The 24,195-nt window shown below is 58.7% G+C and overlaps 1 protein-coding gene across 1 annotated transcript; it reads left to right on the plus strand.

Annotated features, from left to right (window-relative positions):
- Positions 1 to 2,866: 2,866 nt before the first annotated feature.
- KIF21B (kinesin family member 21B) lies at positions 2,867 to 24,195 on the plus strand (the record flags this gene model as incomplete). The annotated part of the gene is made up of 34 exons (XM_009573050.1): positions 2,867 to 3,089; positions 3,453 to 3,635; positions 4,319 to 4,468; positions 4,698 to 4,832; positions 5,216 to 5,383; positions 5,888 to 6,003; positions 6,622 to 6,817; positions 7,222 to 7,411; positions 7,522 to 7,585; positions 8,077 to 8,301; positions 8,608 to 8,689; positions 9,185 to 9,302; positions 9,612 to 9,803; positions 10,458 to 10,657; positions 10,825 to 10,932; positions 11,374 to 11,442; positions 11,828 to 12,057; positions 12,458 to 12,605; positions 12,695 to 12,889; positions 13,750 to 13,851; positions 13,988 to 14,153; positions 14,452 to 14,512; positions 14,838 to 14,895; positions 15,411 to 15,616; positions 16,104 to 16,178; positions 16,349 to 16,462; positions 17,146 to 17,184; positions 18,954 to 19,090; positions 19,395 to 19,575; positions 20,438 to 20,602; positions 21,139 to 21,256; positions 22,010 to 22,180; positions 22,670 to 22,869; positions 24,141 to 24,195. Coding segments are annotated over 34 exons (4,840 nt in total), but the record flags the coding sequence as incomplete, so codon positions are not given.

Genomic DNA, 24,195 nt, shown 5'->3' on the forward strand with positions numbered 1-24,195 from the left:
AGTCCCTAATTGCCAAATAACTGTAGGAGCCTGTGCCATGGGCTCCCAGGGGATCAGCCGGGCCCTTTAGGACAGGGCACCTCAGCGTGTTTGGCTCTGCAGTGGGTCCTGGTGCTGAGCACAAGCTGTCCCTCTGGCTGGTGGCCCATGACCAGGTGCAGAGCAGGTTGGCTGGCTGTGCCCAGATGCAGGTGAGGGAGCAGGTCCATCATCCTGCAGGTTGGACCCTGACAGCTTAACACCCAGTTCTTGCGGACCCATGGACAGACAGGACGTTGTCACCATCTTTTTTGGTAGAGGTTGGGACAAGGAGTGCCAGAACGCACCCAGACGGTGGCTTTATGCCCACCAAAGTTGCTGATCTCTGTTGCAGAGCAGGGAAACTGAGGCAGAGCACAGCAAGCGCTGCCAGCTCCCCCAGCGTCACCTGGTGGGATTGAGGACAGGGCCAAGGAGAGGGCCTGTGCTGGCTCTGCAGATGCTTGTGTCATGTTTGGAGGAGGCATTGTGCCTAGGCATGACTTGAACTACATGTGAACGCCTACCTGGCCTGACCAGGGTCTCATGTTGCCCAGTGCCTGGCATGGTGATGTTCCTCCTGGGAGGGCAGGGATGGGACCCCTTGGTGTTGGAGAGCTGGGACAGCTGGACACTGGGGAGCAGGAGAGGCAGCTGCACTGCCGTAGAAAAACTCTCTGCAATGTCTCTTCGTGGCCATGTAAATCTCCTGTGATGCTGGGTGGCATCTCTGCACCGTCCCATGCAGGGCTGTGGCTGCTGGCGCTTGTCCCTGCCCTCCTGCTCTGCTTGTCCTGCTCTTATAGTGGGAGTCCATAGTATTCGCACACCAGCTGGCGGCAGCTCCCAAGGACATCCCCAGGTGATGCTTGGATGATTGCCTGGAGAGCAGGACCCTCCTGGGGGGTTCCCGCATCTCCAGTCACCCTGGGGAGACAGGATGGCATGGGGGAGCACGTTGAGGGCTGGCACCTGCGTCCCCTCCAGCCCCCTCAGGTCCCCTGGCTGTGAGAGCCAGGGCGAGCGATGGCGTCCCTCAGCTGTTCGGAGCTGGCTGGGCAGCGAGATTTGGGGAGAGGGAGTGGGGGAGACATCGGTGTTGTCCTGTGGACGGCTGGAACAGCCCAGCATGGCCAGGCTCAATGTGGGTCCCCCAATGCCCTATGGAAAATTCATGTGTGCACATCCCTCCAACACTGCTGCTTATCCTCTCTTCCAAACCCATGTGCACATATTTAATCACCTGGGGGAGTGGGGTGATAAAAAGAAAGAAATCTTTTGTTGAAAACCCTATTCTCATTTTTCTTGAGAGGAAAAAAATTTTCCAAAAATACCCTGGTTCCAGTTTGTTCCTCTGCCTGTTCCCCGGGGACACTGTCGCCATGCATGTCTTGGGTGGGGAGGAGGGGAAGCGCATCAGGTTGGTCAAAAAGTAATTAAAGCTGGGGTTAATTTTCCTGGAGGAGGGTGGGACCCTGGGAAGCCGACAGGAGCGAGTCTAGAGCTGAGCACATCAGAAGCTGCTTTCTATTGTGGCTGCTGAGCTAAATGTACCCACGGACGCACATAGCTGTTCCCACACGTCTGCTGTGCAGGCTCCCAACAGGGTGAGCAGGGTGCTCGTGCTGCCTCCTGCCCTGCCTGGGACACCCTGTCGCCTCAAACACAGTGGGTTTTGGCCCTCCCGGGCTTTGCTTGCCGCCTGCCAGGCTGGCGAGGAGCGGTGGCTTGTGCAGAGCCCCAATCCGCAAAGCGTCTGCTGCGGTCACTGCGCTGGCTTGCCTGCAGTGTGGCTTCGGAGGAATTAATAGCTGTGTTTATGAAGCACCCAGGGAGGGGAGATGTGCAGTCATTAGCTCTAATGAGAGCTGTTTGCCAGGGCGCTTGGCTCTGCGCTCCCTCTTTCTCCATGAGTCCCCCGGAATCAGCCAGCTTCCCGCAGCCAGCACATCCATTAAAAGCCAGAGCTGCTGCCCTAACATGCGCCAGTGCCTACGCTGAAGCAGAGCCATGCCTGTGCGGGTCCGGCCATTCTGTACCCAAATTTCTCAGGGAGGGGTTGAGTGCAGTGGGTGGGGATGCCGCGGGTCGGTTGTGCATGCTGCCAGAGCAAGGAGCCCAGCACAGCCTTGCCTGTCCCCTTCCCATCTGCCAAGTCCATGGCTGGGGACAGCCATTGGGCTGGGCGGTGGTTTGGTTTATATGGTTGTTTTGGCACTGGAACTGTCTCGTCGCATTTTTGCATTTTGCATTTCAAACCTTTGTAACTGCAGTTTGATCTCGGTGCCTTTCAAGCGGGTGCGGCTGGCTGCAGCATATTCCAGCTGCCCGCCCGTACCCTGGCAGTCCCTGTCAGGGCTGCTTCGATGTATTGATCAGTGTCTACGTGCAGCCCAGAGCTTGCTGCCTGGCTGGGGGCATCGCGGTGAATGAGCCAGCATAGGCGTGAGGAGGCTGGCTGGCCCCGTATGGGCCGTGCTGGGCCATATTCAGCTGTTGGTGCAAGGGCAGTTTTAAGTGTAGGCTGCGTGTTGTTACTGGGTCTGCCTGTGCCGTGGTACCCAGCCCTGCCTGTCACCTTGGCTGTGGAGGTGGCTGGTGGCATTGCTGGGATGCACCAACCTCTTTTCTCAGCCACAAACAGATCAAGGTTGTTGCTGGGTGCAGGAGTTGAAGCATCCCTTGCACTGTTTGCTCCACACTGCAGGCAGAGGTGTGCTGCTGGTCCCCTGCCCGCAGCAGTCACAGTTCCAGCATGGGCCACGCTCGCATCCTCAGGACAAGGCTCGTGTCCCCCAGGACCGGGGTGAGCCCCGAGGCTGCCCTCAGCCCAGTTCTCTTCCTGCAGGATCCGTCCCCAACTGTCCAAAGAGAAAATAGAGGGATGTCACATTTGTACCTCGGTAACGCCCGGCGAGCCCCAGGTGCTGCTGGGGAAGGACAAGGCTTTCACCTACGACTTTGTCTTTGACCTGGACACGTGGCAGGAGCAGATCTACACGATGTGCGTGGGCAAGCTCATTGAAGGCTGCTTTGAGGGCTACAATGCTACCGTGCTGGCGTACGGCCAGGTACATGCTCTGCCTGCTCCTTGGGCTCTGGCATGGGCATTGGGTTCTCCTGGAGTGCTGGGTGCTGGGGATCCTGAGATGGCACCTGCAGAGGTGGGGGGTGTATAAGCTCCCTGGGTGTGGAAGGGACAGAGAGTTGTCCCTGGGCTGGGTGAGAGCTGGGGCAGGGGGTGGCCTTGGGTTGGAGGAGAGGGAGGCAGGGCTAGGGTGGGAGCATGGGGGCCGGTGTGGTTGTGGGGATCAGAGCGGCTCAGCAGAGGCATTTGGGGAGCCTGGGGTGGCAGGGGGAAGTGTGGGGTGCAGTGGACAGAGCTGAGCCTGGGAGGGCACAGCCAGCTCCCCCCTTGCTTTCCCCCCTTTCAGACTGGCGCGGGAAAGACATACACCATGGGTACCGGCTTTGACATGAACATCTCTGAGGATGAGCAGGGCATCATCCCGCGGGCCATCAGCCACCTCTTCAGCGGCATCGAGGAGCGCAAGCGGGCGGCGCAGAGTCAGGGCGTGGCGGCACCTGAGTTCAAAGTCAGTGCCCAGTTCCTGGAGGTGGGTGACAGCAGGTCTGGGTGACACTGTGTCTCTGCCCTGTCCTTTGCTCAGCTCCTATGTCCGGGGCTCCTTGAGTCCTCCATGTCCTGGCTGCTCCCCACCTGAGCTGGACCCCACAGCAGGCATGTGGCCAGGGATGTGTGCCAGGGCAGAGGAGACTCAAAGCACCTGAATGTTTTTGACTTCATGATGGCCACAAACTGGAGTGGTACTTTCTTGGCTGCAGGGAGCCTCCTCCATGGGGAAGGGCTTGTGTGGGCCAGGGATGGGACAGGGTCGGGCAGCTGGAACCAACCCAGACTGCAGCTCAGAGCTTCGCGTGGCAGACAGGCACATGTATGCACGCCTGCGCACACGTGTGCACACACGCACCGTTCCTTCTGGGCATCCTGTCCTCGCTGGGTACCCATGCATGCAGGTCAGAGCTTGCCTGTGCATCATTTCCTATCTGCACGCATATGCTTCTGTGTCCTCTCCTACACTTGCACACACAGCAACTCTCCTGGTCAGCCTTGCCTAAGTACACACATGTGCGTGTATGTGTGAACACACGCGCACCCCCAGCTGTGCAGCCTGTCCTCCTGGCTCTCAGGACTGCAGCAGCAGGATGGCAGAGGGCAGCTCCTGTTGCTCTAGCAACTTCCTGCAACTCACCCTGCACCCACTTCCACCCCGCTCAGCTCTACAACGAGGAGATCCTGGACCTGTTTGACAGTGCCCGTGACCCTGACGCACGCCACCGCAAATCCAACATCAAAATCCATGAGGATGCCAGTGGGAGCATCTACACCACGGGGGTCACATCGCGCCTCATCAGCTCGCAGGACGAGGTGGGTGCGGGATGGGGCAGACGTGGAGGAGGTATGGCAGCTGGGTGCCAGGGATGCGCTACATGGGGACAGCCAGGTGAGGGGGGGATCTCACCTGGGACGAGACAGAGCAGCCCTGGGGTGATGCAGGGGGAGGTCGGTGTGCCCACGGGGCTGCGTTAGGGTGCTGACCTGACTCCCTAGCAGGGTGCTTCGAGGTTTCGTTCTTCCCTGCCCCATGTCGTTGCAGCTGATCCAGTGCCTAAAGCAGGGGGCTCTTTCCCGCACAACTGCCAGCACTCAGATGAACGTACAGAGCTCCCGGTCCCACGCCATCTTCACCATTCATCTGTGCCAGATGAGAGTGTGCACCCGCCCAGAGCTGGTGAGATGTGCTCCAGCCTCATGGCTGGGATGTTCCTGGATCTGATACCCAGGCAATGTGTGTGGGTCCCTTGGAAAGGGGAGAGGGTTTGAAGTCTTGCAAAGAGAGACAGGGCTTTGTCTTTCTTCTTTCCAGTCATAGCCAGCGTTAACTTTTAATGGGAGCTGAGGTCTGCCCTGGAGCAGCTCCATTCAAGGCAGGGATGGTCTGGCCCAAGGGATGGCCCAGAGCAAGCTGCTGTTGGGATCCTCTCCCCTATCCTTGAGGGGCTGGATGTGGAGGGTGAATGCTCAGGCTTTTGCTGACATCTGAGTGCGGCCAGGGGAGCTCCTGTCTGCTCTGGGTCCTTGGTGGTGACCCTTTCCATGTGTGCCTGGCCGCAGGTGAATGGGGAGGTGACCAGCCTTCTGGACGGAGCCCAGCCCACCACCGAGTATGAGACCCTCACGGCCAAGTTTCACTTCGTAGACCTGGCTGGCTCAGAAAGGCTGAAGCGAACGGGTGCTACCGGCGAGAGAGCGAAGGAAGGCATCTCCATCAACTGTGGGCTGGTATGACCCTGGGCACTGGTGTGCAAGGGGAGAGGGGAGGCAGGGCCTGCCTGGGGGAGCCTGGGACACCTTTGGGTCCTGCTTGGACCTGGTCTGGGCTGTTGGGGTTGCTGCTGTCTCTGCTGGGGTTTATGCTACCTGGCCCTTTAGGCAGGAATATGCACAATCCAAATGCCAGTGCTGAGGGCACAACTCCGCTGCTGAGGGCAGGACAGTGGGGAGGGGTACAGCTGGGCACAAGGGTGCAAGTCCCCAAAAGGCTGAGGTCTGCTAAATTGAGCTTAAAAAAGGTCCAGGGCTCGATGCTGCTTCTCAGTGCATGTGGGAGAGAGGCACAGCCCAGGGAAGGGGGGCGAATGCTGAGTCTGGCAAGGGAAGCCCCGTGCATCCACCTGTTGCACTCCAGACCTGGAGCATATGCCCCAGGCCTGACGTGCTGACTACATGACAGCTGTATTCTCAGCAGGGGCTGAATCTGGGGGGGCCTTTCCTTTGTGTTGGTAGCTGGCCTTGGGGAATGTCATTAGTGCTCTCGGAGACCAGAGCAAGAAAGTTGTGCACGTGCCCTACCGCGACTCCAAGCTCACCCGCCTGCTGCAGGATTCCCTTGGGGGCAACAGGTAAGGGGGTCCGAGGCCGGGGCTGAGCCCTGGGAGGGGACTGCAGTGGCTGTCCCCCTGCAAATAGGGCCGAGGTTCTATGGAGCCATGTAGGAGCTATTTCAGGACTCAAATGCCTCGTGGGTTGCCCAGTGGGGAGGGGATGCCTCCTGGCAGGCAGTGCATGACTTTGCAGATGTAAAGACCTTTGCTCCTCATGAGTCCCAGGCACAATTAACCAGCTTTGGCAGAATTAGCTGGTGCAAAACACTCCGGAGCCCTTGCAGATCTGGGACTTGGCAGATGGTGTTGCCCAGCGTGAGACGGATTGAATTCCCTGCCTGCTTTGGGGGTACTTCTCCAAAGAGCCCATTCTTCCCCAGCAATCCTGGTGTATGTGGGCTGGCTGGTGGAGGTTGACTTTGCTCAGTGCTGCGTGATGTGTTGCTCGTGGGGTCTTGCTGGTACTCTGGCCCTGGGAGGGACTGAACCCAGTTTATACCTTGGTTATAAACCACAGAAGGGCCTAGGATGGATGTCTGGGGGCATGTGGCCTGTGCTGGGTCCCAAGTGTCCATGTGCCGAGTTGGCACAGCATGGGTGAAACTGTCCCTTCACCCTGACCTTCACCTCCCCAAGCCAAACCATCATGATTGCCTGCGTGAGCCCGTCTGACCGGGACTTCATGGAGACCCTTAACACGCTCAAGTATGCCAACCGGGCTCGCAACATCAAGAACAAGGTGGTGGTGAACCAGGATAAGACAAGTCAGCAGATCAGTGCCCTGCGGGCCGAGATCGCCCGCCTGCAGATGGAGCTGATGGAGTACAAGGCGGTGAGTGGCCGAGCGAGCCTGCAGAGGTGGGATGGAGGCAGGAGCAGAAAGCCTCCTCCTCGTGTTTGAATTGGTGCGGTTTTAGCGAGAAAGACCCTCCTGCCTACCGCGCTCTGCCCCTATTGATAGCGGTAATTGCTAGGAGGGGTCAGGAGGCTTAAAAGACGGGGGCTCAGCTCCTGCCCTGCCACAGGCAGGACCTTGGGCAAGTCTCTTGGGGATGCTGAGGCAGGGAGAAGCCTTGAAACATCTCTCACCCTCTGCCTGTTGAGCTCAGACCTTCCTGGTCCTTAGATTTGTCCCTGCCCCTGCTTTGGTGGCTGGGGCTGCCCCCAGGGATGCAGTGGTGGGACCCCGTGTCCCAGCTCGCCCTGCGCTCAGGGACTCCCCTCCTTTCCCCACAGGGCAAGCGGGTCATTGGGGAGGATGGCTCGGAGGGCTACAGTGACCTTTTCCGCGAGAACGCCATGCTGCAGAAGGAGAACAGTGCCCTGCGCATGCGGGTGAAGGCCATGCAGGAGGCCATCGATGCTATCAACAGCAGGGTCACCCACCTCATGAGCCAGGAGGCCAATCTGATGCTGGCCAAGGCAGGTGAGGCTGGGCTAGTGCATGGCGTGGAAACACCAGCCAATGTAGCTGGGATGGGTGCTGTGGTAGAGCCCATGTCTTGCCTTGATCCACCTGCGCCTCTGCTCCTCCAGGTGATGGTAATGAAGCCATTGGCACTCTCATCCAGAACTACATCCGGGAGATCGAAGAGCTGAGGTGAGCCGGGCATGGGGGCTGGTGAGTAACCTGGGTCCCCGGGCTGGCGGGTGCCATGGTGGGGTCTGAGCCCCGGTGTGGCTCACAGCTCCGTGCCTTCAGCGTCACTGGGGTGAGTCATAAGCCCTGATGGAGTAGCAGCTGACTACACTGCTGCTACACTGGGGCTGTAAGACTCCCAGCCTTGGTGCCGGGCAGTGCTTTGGCCATTGTTGTCCTTTGTGTGGCCATCGATGGAGGGGGAGATCCTGGCGGGAGTGCCTGGTGTCTCCCAGGGACTGCTGGCCCCCCAAAGCTGGGTCCATCCCAGTCTCTCACGCGATCCTGGGACCCTGTCTTGCAGCATCCTGACCTTCTGCCCCAACATGAATGGGAATGGCTTTGTGGTGACTCTGTCCCTGGCTCACACCATCCTAAAACCAGGCAAGATCCCCTCCTCTGGGGACAGTGGGATGTCCCCTCTTTGACCACACCCCATCTCCACTCCCTAGGACGAAGCTCCTGGAGAGCGAGTCCATGAATGAGTCTCTGCGTCGCAGCCTCTCACGTGTATCTGCCCGGCCTCCCTACTCCATGGGCTTGTCCCCAGCATCTGGCTTGGCTGGCCTGTGCAGCCCCGCTGCCCCGGTGGAGATGGAGGCCTCTGATGTCCTCCAACGGGCCAAGCAGGACTTGGAGCGCCTGAAAAAGAAGGAGAGGAGGCAACAGAGGAAAGGGTGAAGGCAGCTGCTGCGCGATGTTGGGAAGGGGGAGGCTGCATGTAGGTCCCCGTCTGTCCTTGTGGGGTCGGGTATCCTGCTTCCTCCATCCGTGCTAAAGCCAGAGCACCGAGACAGAGCCCAGACACCTGGGTTCCCCTCCCAGTGCTGCCTTGCCCTTGGTCTCCTTTTCACCCACCACACGATCCCGGAGGCTGTTTTCCCCAAAGGGTCCAAAAGCAGGAGGCGAGGGGGGCCCCAGCAGGACTCATCCCTGGGCTCCCCCACGCTGGGACTCACCAGCATCCCTCTGCTCTCCCCCAGCCCAGAGAAGGAAGCGTTTAAGAAGCGGCAGAAACTGCAGCAGGACAATGGGGAGGAGACGGATGAGAACGAGGTGGAAGAGGTGAGTGGGCTTCATGCTCATACTGAGGGGGGTGTTTGGGTGTGGAGCATTGTCATCGCCCCATGTGGGAGAGGGACCAAACCCAGTCTGGCCCTGCAAGCAGGCTGAAGGGGTCGTGGAGCCGAGGACTCCATGCTGGAGTAGGGGGGAGCTGGATGCTCCCCAGCCAGCCCTGCTGTGGAGTGAGGAGCCCACATCTTTTTGGGCTTGGTTTCAATAAGTGTAGGTGAATAGGGGTTGGGCGATGCAGTGCTACTCATCTGGGAGGGGATGGATGCAAGGATTGATGGGGCACAGAGCTGCTCCTCCTAACAGTGTACGCTGGGGGTCCAGAAATGGTGCTGCAGCCCCTGGGCATCCTGTGTGGGAGGCTGAGTCCCATTGTGGGGGCTGCAGCCCATCGCTGTGGGGTGAGCTCAACTTTGGAGGAGGGAAGAGCTGCAGAGGGAAGGGCAAGGCCATGCTGCAAGCTGAGGTTAGGCACTTGTCTGTTAGGAGGAGGAGGAACAGGATGAGAGCGGCTGTGAGGAAGAGGATGGACGTGAGGATGAAGATGAGGACTCAGGCAGCGAAGAGAGCCTGGTGGACTCGGACTCGGATGCAGAGGAGAAGGGTAAAGTGTGGAGCCATGCATGCAGCCCAGGGTAGGGGGGTGCATTTGCTGGTGTTTCCTGGCACTGAGCGCTGGTCCTGGGAAGGGAGAGTCTGCTGGGACACCCCAGCCATGTCTCCTCTGGGGGGCTTGGAAAAGCACCAGGGTTGCTGCAGGGAGTCTCCAATGCTCTTTGGGGTGCTGCCGCTCTCCAGCAATGTGGGTTCCCATCGGCTCCCTCTGCCCTCTCCTTGTGCTGTGGCTCAGTGGGGCCATGGGAGCGATGCTCCCCCATCCATCCCAGCCTGACTGTCCCCCACCGGCCTCCAGCTGTGAATTTCCAGGCCGACCTGGCGGATCTGACTTGTGAGATAGAGATCAAGCAGAAGCTGATTGATGAGCTGGAGAACAGCCAGCGGCGCCTACAGACCCTCAAGCACCAGTATGAGGAGAAGCTGATCCTGCTGCAGAACAAGATTCGAGACACACAGCTGGAGCGGGACCGGGTCCTGCAGAACCTCAGTGAGAACCGCCTTGCCCGTGGGATCCCAGCCCCGCAGTGTCGGGCCCCAGTCCCTGCTCCTGCCCAGCTGACTCGGAGCCATGCAACGCTGGCTCTGGTAGAGCTTTGCCATCCCCCTGCTTCTGCTTGAGCCCCTGGGACCCCCAAGGCCCTGCTTGTCTTGTCATGGGAGCGGGACTAATCAGCTGAAGAGCTCCTGATCTCACTGGTGCTGGAGAGGTGCTGGAAAGGGTGGTGAGGCAAAGCCTCTTCTAGCCTTGAACACCGCTTCATGAGATATGGGAACACTTGGGGAAACTGAGGTGCTGAGGGGCACATGAAAACCCCAGAGACCTAGTGGTATAGCTGATCTCTAGGCTCAGCAGGGCAGGATCACCCATGCACATGGTTGTAGGTCTAGGTCTGCAGCTCCTCTCAGCCCAGTGACTGTGCTGTAACCCACTCTCCCCACCCTGCACGGAGCCCTAACCCATCTCTTCCAGCAGGTGCCCCCAGACAGACCTTAGCCTGTGATGGGGCCAGAGCAGAGGGGTGAGGGAGAGACCCTCCAGGAAGGGGAGGGAGCAGTGCCTGGTGCCTCCAAGGCAGGGTGTGTGGGTGCAGGAGGAGTCCGGCGTGCATGGCCATCGCAAGCCCTCTCCTTGCTCCCCCAGGCACCATGGAGTGCTACACGGAGGAGAAAGCCAACAAGATCAAAGCAGACTACGAGAAGCGACTGAAGGAGATGAACCGGGACCTGCAGAAGCTCCAGGCAGCCCAGAAGGAGCATGCTCGCCTGCTCAAGAACCAGTCCCGCTATGAGCGGGAGCTGAGGAAGCTGCAGGCGGAGGTGGCCGAGATGAAGAAGGCAAAGGTACCTGGACATGCCAGGGCAGGGAGAGCATCCCCAGTGAAGTCTGGCTCCCTGCTCAGAAGTGATGTTTTCCACTCCTGGTGGCAAGTGCAGGACATCTGTCTGGTGGGTGGGTGCCCTGGGACAGTCAGGTGCCCGCACCGACATGCGGTGCCTTCCCATTGCAGGTTGCACTGATGAAGCAGATGCGGGAGGAGCAGCAGCGGAGGCGGCTGGCAGAGACAAAGAGGAATCGGGAGATCGCGCAGCTCAAGAAGGAGCAGCGCCGGCAGGAGGTGAGAGCCCAGCCTGCCCGCGTGCCACTGGGCGTCCCTGTGCAGGGGGGGAACCGGGCTGGCTGGGGGTGGATGTTTGTCCTGCTCTGACACTCTGAGGTGCTCATAAATACCGGTTGGTGAAGCTTGGGGCCCTGCTGCACCCATGGCCTTGCCAGGGGCCGTGCAGCCCCAGCAGAGCACAGCTGGCTGAATGGCTCCCAAGGGCTTCCCGCAGCTCCCAGTGTGGTTGTGGGAGATGCTGTGAGCTCCCCTCCATGCTCGGGGGGCAATGTGCCATCAGGGCCAGCCTCAAGGTTGGAAACCTGCTCGCTGTTCAAATTGGAAGTGAGACTGTTCATGCCAAAGCAACTACTCCAAGCTTTGGTGGTGGGAGCCCTGGGACTGCAACCATGCTGGAGTGTATGGGCAGGACCCCAGGGGTTTCTCTCTCTTGTGCAGTTTCAGATCCGGGCTCTGGAGTCTCAGAAGCGGCAGCAGGAAATAGTGCTGCGGAGGAAAACCCAGGAGGTGAGGGGGGGGAGGGGTTTGCCTCCACATAGCCCCCAGCCCCCATGGGGGTTCTGGCCCCAGCACTTGCCTCAGAGACACCCCATCCTCCAGACAGTGCCAGCACTGGGAGTGGGTTTCCCAAAAGGGTGGGAGGATTTTTATGTCTTAGTAACGAGACAGTTGCAGGCAGCAGAGGAATTGCCCATCTCCTCGGGCAGCTGAGCCCAGTGGCAGGGGCTGGGCTATGAGGGAGAAGGTGGAAACCCATGGGGCACAAAAATCACCCCGGAGCTTCTTGCCAGAGCTGCCACTCTTAGTCCTGTGGGGACCTGGGGGTGACGGTGACAGATACGGTCTGGGGACGCCTGTCTGACACCCCCTCCTTTGCCCTTCCTCTGGGCAGGTCTCAGCACTGCGCCGTCTCGCCAAGCCCATGTCAGACCGGGTTATGGGCAGGATGAGCCAGAAGCCAGCCATGTTGGACTCGGGCGCAGAGGTCTCAGCCAGCACCACCTCCTCCGAGCCCGAGTCTGGTGCTCGCTCTGTGTCCAGCATCGTGCGCCAGTGGAACAGGAAAATCAACAACTTCCTGGGAGACCCCTCGTCCTCCGTGAATGGGGCTCGGCCCACCAGGTCAGGGCAGGGGCTGTGTGGACGGGTCACGAGGCTTCCCAGGACTCCCATGTCTGGCCTTTCGCTGGTGGCGGAGGTTGAACGCCAGCTTCTTATTGTGCATTTGGCCCGTGTTAAACCACTGACCCAGTGACAGGCTGTGCTGGCAGTGTGTGACCGACTGTCACCTGGGCTTTAGTCTAGTGCTGGCCTTCCACGAACATTAAATGCCATGGCACAAACCCTGCTGGGCTCATCTCTTGTCCTCTCTTTGCTAAGAGGTGATGGAAAAGTTGGGCAATCCAGAAACGATGCAGATGCCTCCTCTGCTCCTGGCGAGCCAGAGCCCAGGCATCCTTTTGAGGTAAGCACAGCTTTCCAGGCTGGTCGCCCATGTGCCTCTTCTCCCCTCTGGCTGTAGGAAGAAGTTCCCCAAGAAGGGGGCGAGCCAGACCTTCAGCAAAGCTGCCCGCCTCAAGTGGCAGTCGCTGGAGCGCCGCATCTTTGACATCGTCATGCAGAGGATGACCATCGTCAACCTCGAAGCTGACATGGAGCGGCTCATCAAGGTGACGGTGGCACTGGGGACAGAGAGGGCTGGGTGGTGGGTGCGGGGCAGGGGACAGCGATGTTGACATCCCCCTCCCTTTTCCCCCAGAAACGCGAGGAGCTGGCACTGCTACAGGAAGCATTGCTGGGTAAGAGGGTGAAACTGCAGGCAGAGAGCCCCAAGGAGCAGAAAGGGCTGCAGGAGCTGAACGAGGAGATCGAGGTGCTGGGGGCCAACATCGACTACATTAACGATAGCATTTCCGACTGCCAGGCCACCATCATGCAGATCGAGGAGACCAAGGTGGGTGGCTGGACTGGGAGAGAGCAGGAGCACCCCTGGGAGGCGAGGGTGTCCTTGGACACGGCCAAGCTGGGCATCCTGGAGTCCTCCTCTGAGCCCCACTCAGTGGGGCTGCACCCACACAGTCACTTCTCATTAACTGGTTAATTGCGGAGGGGAGTGCTGCCAGGTCCTTGCATGTCCATGGACAGGCTGCTGGTGCCCCGTGCCCCACCACCCCAGGATATAGGGAAGCTGCAGCCCCTGTCCTGCCCATGAGGCTGGTGGTCACTTGTCCCCATGGGAGTTTCATGTGCTGGAAACATCCCAGGGAGGACTGGCTTTTTTTCCAGCAGAAACCCTGCAGGTTTTGTGTCCGGTTTTGACACTGGGCACATCGCAGAGATGCTGTGCGGCTCCTGGCTCCCCGTACTGGCTGCAGCCTGGGCTGGAGGCTGTGTGCTGTCCCTGGCTTGTCCCTGGCTGTCATCTAGGTGGCGGGGGAAGAAGGGCTGTTGTTAATTCACACTAAGCAGGGCCGGTGACCCGGTGTGCTGTGGATTCAGGTGAGGCTGGTGTCTGCAGATTAGTGTCTGATTAAGTGTTGGCACCAGGATTCCTGTAGCAACACAGAAGCCCTTCAGGTTGCATTGGCCATCTCCATGGCCGGATCTCCCCAGTGGCCACTTGGGCAGACTGAGGAGAGTGAGCGCCGGGACCGGGCAGTGCTGGCAGGGCCATGGAGGTGCTGTGCTGGCCGTGGTGCCCGTTCTGCCTGTCCCAAAAAAAATTCTGTGCTGGCCGTGGTGCCCGTCCTGCCTACCCCACACCCAGTGGCAAAGCTCCCCCGCTGCATCCAATGCTGTCCCTCCATGTTTCAGGAGGAGCTGGACTCCACGGACACCTCGGTAGTGATCAGCTCCTGCTCCCTGGCCGAAGCCCGGCTCCTGCTGGACAACTTCCTGAAGGCCTCCATCGACAAGGTGCGGGGCCAAGACGGGACATGGATGCATGACGGGGTTTCCTGCAGCTGGGGAGGGGAGCAGGATTCCAGGGTGGGGACCTGGTGATGGGACCAAAGACACCCGCCTGAGGCCCAGTGTGGCTGTCCTTCCCCAGGGGCTGCAGGTGGCACAGAAGGAGGCCCAGATCCGCCTGCTGGAGGGGCGCCTGCGGCAGACGGATGTGACCGGCTCCTCGCAGAACCACGCCATCCTGGACGCCCTGCGGGAGAAGGCTGAGTCGCACCCTGAGCTGCAGGCCCTGATCCACAACGTCCAGCAAGGTGGGACCCAGGGCTGGCGCATCCTCACGCCAGGCACGCTGCCTGTGGGGCGAGGAGCCCACCCGTGCCAGCCCCCCAAGAAACACTTGGAGGTGCCACGGCTGGGACCAGCGTGCCCAGGGCTGCCCCAGGGGAGATGCTGGGTGGAGACGTGTGCTCCACCCACCACACAACAGGGACAATGACCGAGTCCCGCCTCCAACTGCCCGGGCTGTCCCCTCCACTGCGTGGTTCAGACAGGGCTCGGCACGATGGGGTCCTCTCTGCACTGCTGATGTGCTCTCTCCCTCCTGCACAGAGAATGGCTACACCAGCACGGACGAGGAGGTCTCAGAGTTCAGCCTGGCTTCAGATGGGAGGTGAGCACCCAGCCCAGCCCTGCCTGAGCTGGTGGTGGCTGGGGAGGCCCAGGGTGGGGTAGGATGTCTAGTGCCACCCATGGGACCTCACAGATGGACATGGATGAACAAAGCCCCACCTAAGCTTTCCTGTGGTGCCCAGTCCTTGGGGAGGGGAGCAGAGGTTTCTCTTAGACACCAGCAAGGAGTGAAGACTAGGTCATCCCTTGGAGAAGGGGTGCTGGGGAGCAGGGGGTGACCCAAGGAGCCTGGTGGGCTGGTGGCAGCCGGCTCTCTGAAAGGAGTTTGGCACTGAAGATCCATCTTTGCTCCCTTCTCCTTGCAGCATCTCCCAGTCTTTCACCATGAAGGGTTCAGCAAGCCAGGATGACTTCAAGTTCAAGGTTAATTGGCCTTTCTGTGTGGCCCTGTCACAGGGAATGGGAGGAGGGATGGAGGGGCGTTGTTCAGCGATGCTCCAGGCCTGTGCTCTGCAGTCTGACCCTCGGAGAGCCAGGCTTGGCATAAGGCAGTATGGCTGGTCTCTGGGTGGGGTCAGCTCTAGGCAAGGGCGAACACAGGCCTCCTGGTCCTGTGGTCCTCTGAAGCACCAGAGACTTGGGAAACATCCACCACATCAGCCAATACCCTCCAGATTTGAGTGGGTACTAAGGAGGTCCCTGTGCAGTGCTGCATCCATTGTGGGCAAAGGTGGAGGAAAGCGCCCGTTGTTCTGCACAGGCTGTCACATTTGCTTAGAGTATGGAGAGCCGGCACTGTGATGGGCATCCCAGCATGATGCAGGGCGAACTCAACTTTCTGTGGCCAGAGAGCATGAGCTGGTCCACCCCACAGCTCTCTGGCTGCTCTCGCTATCCCCCCCATGCTGCCTGTGCCTGAGCCCTCTGCCCTGCTCTAGGGAGAGCCCAAGCTCTCAGGGCAGATGAAGGCAGTGTCGGCTGAGTGTCTAGGACCCACGCTGGATGTCTCCACCAAGAACATCACCAAGTCCTTGGCATCCCTCATGGAGATCAAAGAGGATGGGATAAGCTTCTCCATCCGAGACCCCTATTACAAGGAGAAGGTGTCACGCACCATCAGCCTGCCCACGCGAGGAAGCACCTTGTGAGCATGGGGTGATGGGTGTCTGGGCATTGGGAGGCTCATGGAGGCATGGGCCAGCAGGTGGGAAGCTGTGCCCTGGCTGTGGAGTTGCAGAGCGGTGAGGGTGAGCCCAATTCTGCATCTATCCAGGCTTGTCTTCAGCAAGCAGTGGTGGATTTCTCCAGTGGGACTTGAAGAGTGTTTAGGATTATGTTGGTATCCTCTGCAGGTGTAAAGAAGGGTACTCCGGGAGGAGGGAAAGATGGGGGGCATGCAAGGGTCCCCAACTCACTGCCTTTGGTTATCAGCCTTCTTGGAGGCTTCTTGGGTTGCCAAAAGCTTCTGTGCTCATGGGATAACTCGAGGCATCCTCTGATCTTGTGATTGTGACTCCAGGGCAGCCCAACTTCTCTATTTGCTCTGCTGGGGAAGAACATGTGTGTTCAGCATGGAGGGATCCCAGCAGGGGAGGGCAGGCACCCACTGTGCTCTGTTTCACTTGCTTTAGTCCCAGGCAATCTCGTGGCTCGGACACTTCACCTCTGACAAGGAGGAAATCCTATGACCGTGGGCAACCTGCCAGGTGAGTTTGGGAGCTGGAGAAATGGCGACGTAGGCAGGGAGAGGCTGGGTGACCCAGACAAGTGGGGAGAGATGCTGGCTGGGCCAGCTCTTGCTGGGCCCTGGTGTGCCAGGCAGCTGCCAGGTGAGCAGTTCCGAAGTCATGTGTCCCTCTAATCCTTCCTGGCTCAGGCCTCCAGATGTTGGCTTCACACCTCCCTCATCCCCACCCACCCGTCCTCGCAACGACCGCAATGTCTTCTCTCGTCTCACGAGCAACCAGAGCCAAGGGTCTGCCTTGGATAAGTAAGTCCTGGTGGGGCAGGAGGGTATGAGTGAGGGAAACCCATACCATAACAGCAAATGGCATGTACTATGTCCCACGGTGGGGTGTAGGAGCACAGGACTTGGGTCAGCTCCAGCCAGCCTCCTGCCACCATTTTTGCTCCCTGCTCCTCTCCATGAGGGAGCAGATGCTCTGCAAGGGCCGTGCTGGACCGTTGCCCTGCTGTGTGTCTCCTCTGAGCTGGCCGCTTGCAGGAGCTCGCAGTCCTGGCCTCTGGCTAAGCCCTGCTTGGAGACACGGCAGTGCCAGACTTGGACCACTGGAAAAGGCTATGGAACAGGATGGGGTGAGGCGGGATGGGGGCTCACCCCCATCTGAAGGACTGGCACCAACTCACAAATGCTGCTCCAGTCTCCCAGCCTCCCCCTGCAGCAGGTTGGGCAGCTGCCCTCATCTCGGAACATTGCTAGCAGCGCTGACGTTCCCTGATGGAGAACTGCTGTCTGATCCTCACATGCCCTCCTGCTCCTCTGCCCTCTCCTCTGGTTCTCCACATGTGCTTCTCTTTCTCCCTCTCTCTCCCCTCCTCCTCTCTGTCCTACACTGGCTTGGATGCAATAACAATCCTCCATCTCTGACTCCTCTGCTGCCTCTCCTAGTCTGGGTTTTCTCTCCCATAATCCTGCTAATTTTCTGCCCCTAGGTCTGATGACAGCGATTCCTCTGTCTCGGAGGTGCTGAGGTATAGACAACTTTCTATTTATTATCCCTTCTTCCTCTCCTCCTCCTTCTCTCTGTCTCATGTGTCTTCTCTCCCTTGTCCCTGCATGCTCCACCTGCATCTTGCTGCTCTCCCCGACCTCCCAGCTTGTGTGTGCTGTCCCCTCCTGGCATGCCACCTCCAGTATCTGACACTGTTCCCTCGGCTGCGAGTTCAAACCGTTCCTGCCCTGATCAGCCGTTGGAAATGTGGCACTGGGCTCACCTATGGGCACTGGCTGTTTGGGGTGGTAGCATGTTCTCCTCCATCTCTGATGGGCTCTCATCAGCATGACACCACCATGTCCCATCCGGTCCCCCAGCTCTCCAGCAGGATGATGTGATGCTGGGGAAGGGGGCAAGCGACCCTGGGTGCACCCAGTGTGTCCTTCTTGCAAGCATCTTCCAAGCAAATATCTCCAGGTGCTCCCCACTCCTGGTTGTGCTTCCCTGGTCCTGGGCTGTGGGTGGGTAGATCTCTTTCCCAAAGAAACAAAGTCAGATTGTGGTGCAGACCTCAGCCTTGGGGTTAAGGTGCTCCTGGGCTTGTCCCACTGCACCCTCCTGCCTACAGAGGTTTCCCAACACGAGGGCCACCTTTCCCCTGTCCTTTAGGTACATCAGCCCTCCAGCAGCTGGATGTCCCCTCACATTGCCCATGCCCTGAGTTCCCACTGGGGAGGTGGCACCGGCAGTTTGCTGACAGGCATTAATGCAACATCCGTCAATAACATCTCACCCTGGGGAGTCAGGATTTCCATTTAGGTTCCATTTAGGTACCGTGTCACGTTGAGACTGGTAGAAACACTAGGGGTCAGGGGAGGGCTGTTTAATTTGAGTTTGTAAGTGCAGCTGCTAACTGAGAAAGAAAGATCACATGCATGTGATTTCCAAACCCAAATTAATGAGCCTGTGTTTGTCCTCATGACTAATGCAAACCTTACGTGGTATCGGGCCTGCCCTTCTCCAGCCATGTGCCTCAGTTTCCCTGCCGATAAGAAGAGACTAGCACAAGCCAGGATCCCACAGACGTGAGGAGGCTGTGCTTTGGGACGCCAGCTGGGAAGAGCTGTTGGTGGCCATGCACACTTGGGTCTGGAAGGGTAGGGCTGTTGGTCCTCAGCACTCTGAGCACTGCTAAAGTGGAGGGGATTGGCAGATGCTGTGTCCAGAGGGATAGGTCCTCTCCTGCCCAGAGCCAGTAGTGGGTGCAGGGCTTCCACAGCCATTGCGACAAGGACGCCGGGTGCAAATGCCGGTGCTGTCCTTTGTCACCTTTGTGGTCTTACGTAAAGGAGTGGGGCCCTGTCTCCAAATGTCACCAGCCACAGGCTGACAGCCTCCAAGGAACTGGGTGCTGGATATTGGTATCCTGAAACATTTATCCCAGCAGAGCTTCAGGCTGGAGAAGGTGCAGTTTGTCCCAAACTGAGGACTGATGAGCTGGGTCTCCTGGCTCCTTGGGTGTGTGCTGGCCAGGTATGAGAGGTTCACAGGAGAGCAGAGGCCACTGGGCAGCCTCTGCTGGGGCAGAGGCAGTAGGCAGCGGCTGCTCCTGGGGAGATTCCAGGGGTTTCCATGAAGTGTTTTGCTCAGACATGCCAGGTTCAGACCGAGGGGCCCATCACACTGCCAGGCAGTGGAGGATGCTCGGGGTGAGGCAGGTCTTGCTCTCCCGTGCCTGTGGGACTGTGTAGCGTGGTGCCTTTCCACACACACCCCACCATGCTTGTTCTTTCTTTCCCACGCAAGGGGCATCATTAACCCGGTGGGTGGCACCAAGAATGCCCGGACAGCCCCGCTGCAGTGCGTCTCTGTGGCAGAAGGACACACCAAGCCTGTGCTCTGCCTGGATGCCACCGATGAGCTGCTTTTCACTGGGTCCAAAGGTGCGTGATGGACAGAGAGGACATGGGGGTTGCTGGCCTGCAGATGCTATGGGAGCAGGTCGGCATGGGGGAATGCGTGAATTGCCGGGCACCATGGGGATGGTGTCTCCTGGGCCTCTCTCCTGTCCTCAGCATGGAGCCTTGCCCTGCACTGCCCTGGTGCTGGGGCTGGCTGGCTCCTTTCCTCTGGCACCATGGGTGGGGGGAGGTAATGCTCAGAAGGGGTGTTGCCCCCAAGCCACCATGGCCTTGGACGGACCTCCCCCCCAGCCTGACACTCTTGAGCACTTTCCTCCTCCCACAGACCGGAGCTGCAAAATGTGGAACCTGGTGACGGGCCAAGAAATTGCGTCCCTCAAGGGTCACCCAAACAACGTGGTTTCCATCAAGTACTGCAGCCACACAGGGCTGGTGTTCACTGTGTCTGCGTCGTACATCAAAGTGTGGGACATCCGGGACTCGGCCCGGTGCATCCGCACCCTCACGTACGTGGCAGGCAGGGACCCTGGGCACTCTGGGCATCTCTGGCTTTGCAGAAGCCAGTCCCAGGACCTACTGAGCTGGGGACAGGGCCAAGTACCAGCTGCTTTAGTGCCAGTTTGCAGCGCTGCATCCTTAGGGAACAGGGAGGATGGGAGAGAGCTTGGGGTGAGGGGACGCATGGGAACCTCCTGCAGCAAAGGCTTAGGGTAAAGAGCTTTGAAGAGATTTGCAGCTACTTCTCGGGGTGGCCAAGAGAGCCAGCAGCTCCGTAGAGGAGGCATAGTATCGTGGCTAAGTCACAGGCTCTCTAGTGGGAAACTCAAATCCTGATGAGGAGTTTGAGGACCAGAAAGGAGCATGGGACAGGCTGTAGCTGTGGGTCCTTCCGGTCTGGAGCAGGGCTCAAATGTTAGGAGAGTATATCAGGCCAGGGTTACCAGCTTGCTCCAGCATAGAGCTCCTTTCTCCATCCAGTCTCAGCTCATCTACCTTGGCCTGAAGGTGCTTCTCCCTTGGTGCAGAGGCCAAATACCTCTGCCTCCCTGTGCTGACTGCCAGCACTAGCCAGCTCTTCCTGCAGGAAGCAAAAAGGAATGGGAGGAGAGAAGAGCAGCCCTCAAATGGAAACCAGGGCAGGATGCTCCATGTCATGCACACATCCGACATCCTTGGTTCCCTCTGCAAGCCAGGGCACTGGCCTAGGGAACAGAGGTCTTGTTGATCCCATTGTGGCCAGAGAGACCGTGATAACTCTAGGGTCCACCTGTGCCAGCCTGGAGCCAACAGCCCCATGTGGTTCCTCAGCGGGGCCTCGGTGGCTCTGATCTCTGCTCATCCTCCCCCCTTGACCTCTCTGTCCCTTAGATCTTCTGGACAGGTGATCTCTGGGGACGCGTGTGCTGGGACCACCACGCGCACTGTCACCAGTGTGCAGGGGGAGCACCAGATCAACCAGATTGCTCTCAACCCCACTGGCACCATGCTCTACGCTGCCACTGGTAACTCCGTCCGCATCTGGGAGCTGAGCAGGTGAGGGAGTAGTGCTGGGGTGGGCAGGACACCTTATGGATGCTGAGTGGACACTGCTCAGAGGGGCCTGAAATGACTCCCCCCAGGGAACGCGAAAGCCTTTTTAGCAATGGAAGTTGCCTGGAATAAAGACTTTCAGGACCTATGGGACCCAAGGGGTGATGAGCAGCAGTGGAGCTACTTGGGGTGGGGAGGTTGTCCGTGAACTGGGCAGAGCTTAGGCGAAGGGGAAAGACATGTGGGATGAGCAGCATACGCACCCTGGTTTTCCCCTTGCCCTCCTCCCTGCCAGGTAGGCACTGGGCTGCTGACCCCTTGCTGCAGCCTAGGCTCTGTAGCCAGATGTTGGCATGCCCCGAGGCCGCCTTCCTCCCCCGGCATCCCTAGGGAGAGGGGTGTCCCTGCTCACAGTCCTCCAGAGGGAACAACCCTTACTTAGGGGGCTCCAGGGCTGTGAGGGTATCTGCCTGGGAGAACCCCTTGGAGGAGCTTCGGCACCTGGGAAGGGGCTGGCTGACCCATGTTATTGAACTTAGGTTGCAGCCCATCGGGAAGCTGAGTGGTCACATCGGGCCTGTGATGTGTCTCACGGTAAACCAGACGGCGAGCAACCATGACCTGGTAGTCACAGGCTCCAAAGATCACTACGTCAAGGTATTCTTATCCTTGGAAAGCAGAGCTCTGTGTCCCACAGGGAAGCCCAGATGTTGGCAACCCCTGAGGTCTCTTCTCTCTTCCTGAAATCTGAGCCCAGATTTCTGTTTTTACCCCTGCATGTGAGTTTTTGTGTATCTCCTCACCCTAGATCTTGCCTTTTGCTCGGTCTGCAATACAAATGCACCTTTGGAGATGGATTTGCATGTCTGTCATCCCTTGGGCTCTGTGGCTGGTACTTGCATGTTACGGCTGACCCAGATTAGCAGCTCACTCTGTTCTGCTCTACTCTCCTTCCTGATACAGATGCTTTGTGCCTGCTCGTTCAGAGCTCCAGCACAGCAAGAGCTTGCCCCTCCCTTTTAGGTTTTTGCTGGTTTTTAGCAGGTTGAATTGGAGCTGGCACCATGGGAGTGAAGAGGGATGGTGAGATGATGAGGGAGGCAGGATCCCACTCTCTGACAGATACAAGCTGTTAGCTTGGCTCATGGAGGTGTGTGAAAGCTCACCATGAGTCAAATGCAGCAGAATGGGGGCTGTCTCTGGTGGCAGACCTCCCCTGATGGTGGCAGGACCCCTAGTGAGACATCAGCCCCAAAAAAGCCTCCACTGGCCAATGCCCACTCCCATTTCCAGCATCACTCTGGGTGCCTTGAGCCTAGAAAACAGAGCGTGATGGCCATGTTCTCCAAAAGAGGGTCACCTCTGCTTCCAGTGCCATCTGGGATGTCTCACCCATTGTTTTTCCCCCAGGTGTTTGAGATTGCTGAGGGCATGGTGGGCAATATTGGCCCCACTCACAACTTCGAGCCCCCTCACTACGACGGCATCGAGTGCCTGGCCATCCAGGGAGACATCCTCTTCAGCGGCTCCAGGGACAACGGCATAAAAAAGTGGGATCTGGAGCAGCAGGAACTTATCCAGGTCTGGAGGGGAGCATACCACACAGGTCCTCGTAGTAATGTGGGGCAAAGGAGTATTGCTGCTGGGGGTCTGGAGGGACCTTTGTTCAGGGACCTGGTACCAGTGTCCTGCACTGAGCTAACCAGGGAGGGCACTCCCATTCCCGGGAATCTGGCAGTGCATGTGCGAGGTGGCTCTGTACCCCTGTAAGTTTGTGCTTGTAGGGCACTCGATTGCCAGCTGCCCCTGGCACACAGGCATCAATTGCAGTGCTGGGTGCTGTGTTCCTCTCTGAAGACTGGATTGTTGTCTCCTGCCCAGGGGACAAACCAAGTCCTGACTTTTGAATCCATCCCCTTGGCCTCCTAACTTTGCATCACTAGCCCCATGGTCCAGATCAGCCCCAGGGCGACAGTGAGGATCTGAGCATCCCAGGTTGGGTGCATGAGGCTGCTGATGGTGCTGCAGATGAGGTTGGTCATGATCTCCGCTCTCTGCCCGTACCTACAGCAAATCCCCAATGCCCACAAAGACTGGGTCTGTGCCCTGGCCTTCATCCCTGGCCGCCCCATGGTGCTGAGTGCCTGCCGAGGAGGCATGATCAAAGTCTGGAATGTGGACACCTTCACCCCGGTTGGGGAGATCAAAGGGCACGACAGCCCCATCAACGCCATCTGCACCAACTCAAAGCACATCTTCACCGCCTCCAGGTGAGCCCTGGGCTTTCTGCTCCCCAGAGACCCTGGGAGGTGGGAGACCCCTGGGTTGAACTGTCATCCCCGGGTCTGGGTGGGTTTGCGCTGAGTGGACAGGGAGCAGGGAGGGAGGGAAGGGGGGAATCTCACAGCTGTCTAGTCCCTCCACTCCTTCATGTCATCTTGCCTAGCTTAGCCTGCCCCATGACACGGCCTGCCCACTGCAGTGCCAACAGCTATTCCCCCGGCTGTCCCCTGCCCACGCTCCAGTGATGCGCCGGGTTATCCCCCAAGCAGGGACCCCTCTCTCCCGGGGCTGGGCATCCTCTGCTGCTCTCGGGGAGCTCTTTGGCAGCAAGACTCTGATATCCTCTTTTCGACCATGTCCCTTTTCTCCCTTCCTTTTTCTCTGTCTCTCTCTGTCTCTCCTCCTCCCCACCTCCCATCTGTGCCACAGTGACTGCCGGGTAAAGTTATGGAATTACGTGCCTGGGCTCACCCCTTGCCTTCCACGACGCGTCCTTGCCATAAAGGGCCGTGCTACTAGTCTGCCTTGACCCTCCTGCTCTTTCTGACTCTCTTGCTCATGCACTCTTCTTCTGTCTTTTCTTTCCTTTTCTCTTTCTCTCCATCTCTTTCTCCCTTTGTCTTTCTCTCTGTTGCTTGCTTTTGCTCCTCTCTCTCTCTCTTTTTCTTTCTGTCTCTCTGGTCTGAGCTGCTTCTTCACGGTATGAAACTATTTTGCGTTTTTCCCCACTTGATAAATCTTTGCTAGAAGTGACTTGCCCCTTTGTCCCAGCCATACCCCCAAATTGTTTTGGTTTGCTTTTTTTTCCTTGCCAAGTGCCCACGTCTACTGTGGCAGCTCTGTGGAAGCTGTGGCTTGCATGGATGGTGGGGCGGGAGTCAGCAGCCACCCCCATACCCTGGGGAGACCAAGCACAGCAGCTCCCTGCGGTGTCACTGCTTTGACCTAGTTAGAGCTCATTCAAGGGGTGCAGGAGTCCTGTTGTCAGGGTCAGCCCTGGAGGTCACCATTTCCCTTTGTCCCCAATTGCTGCCAGTGGGGTGAGCTGGAGGCTGAGCCCCATTGGGCCTGCCTGCTCCCCAAAACGGATTGGGCAACCTCCTGCTAAGAGAAAAGAGCCTGGAAGTCTTGTGGGCTGCATGCTGCTATGGGTTGGGGTTGGGGAGCATTTCTCCTCGCAGTGCCTCTCTGCAGCATGTCTGTGGGGCTCCTGTGGGACCCGCTGGGTCACACCATTCCTCTCACCTTTGTTTCTCAGTGACTTGACAGTGAAGCTCTGGAGCGGGAGGAGGTTACCCACGGGGTCGAACTAG

Source organism: Fulmarus glacialis, unplaced genomic scaffold (genome assembly GCF_000690835.1).
Source record: "Fulmarus glacialis isolate BGI_N327 unplaced genomic scaffold, ASM69083v1 scaffold22892, whole genome shotgun sequence".
NCBI classification, from domain to species: domain Eukaryota; kingdom Metazoa; phylum Chordata; class Aves; order Procellariiformes; family Procellariidae; genus Fulmarus; species Fulmarus glacialis.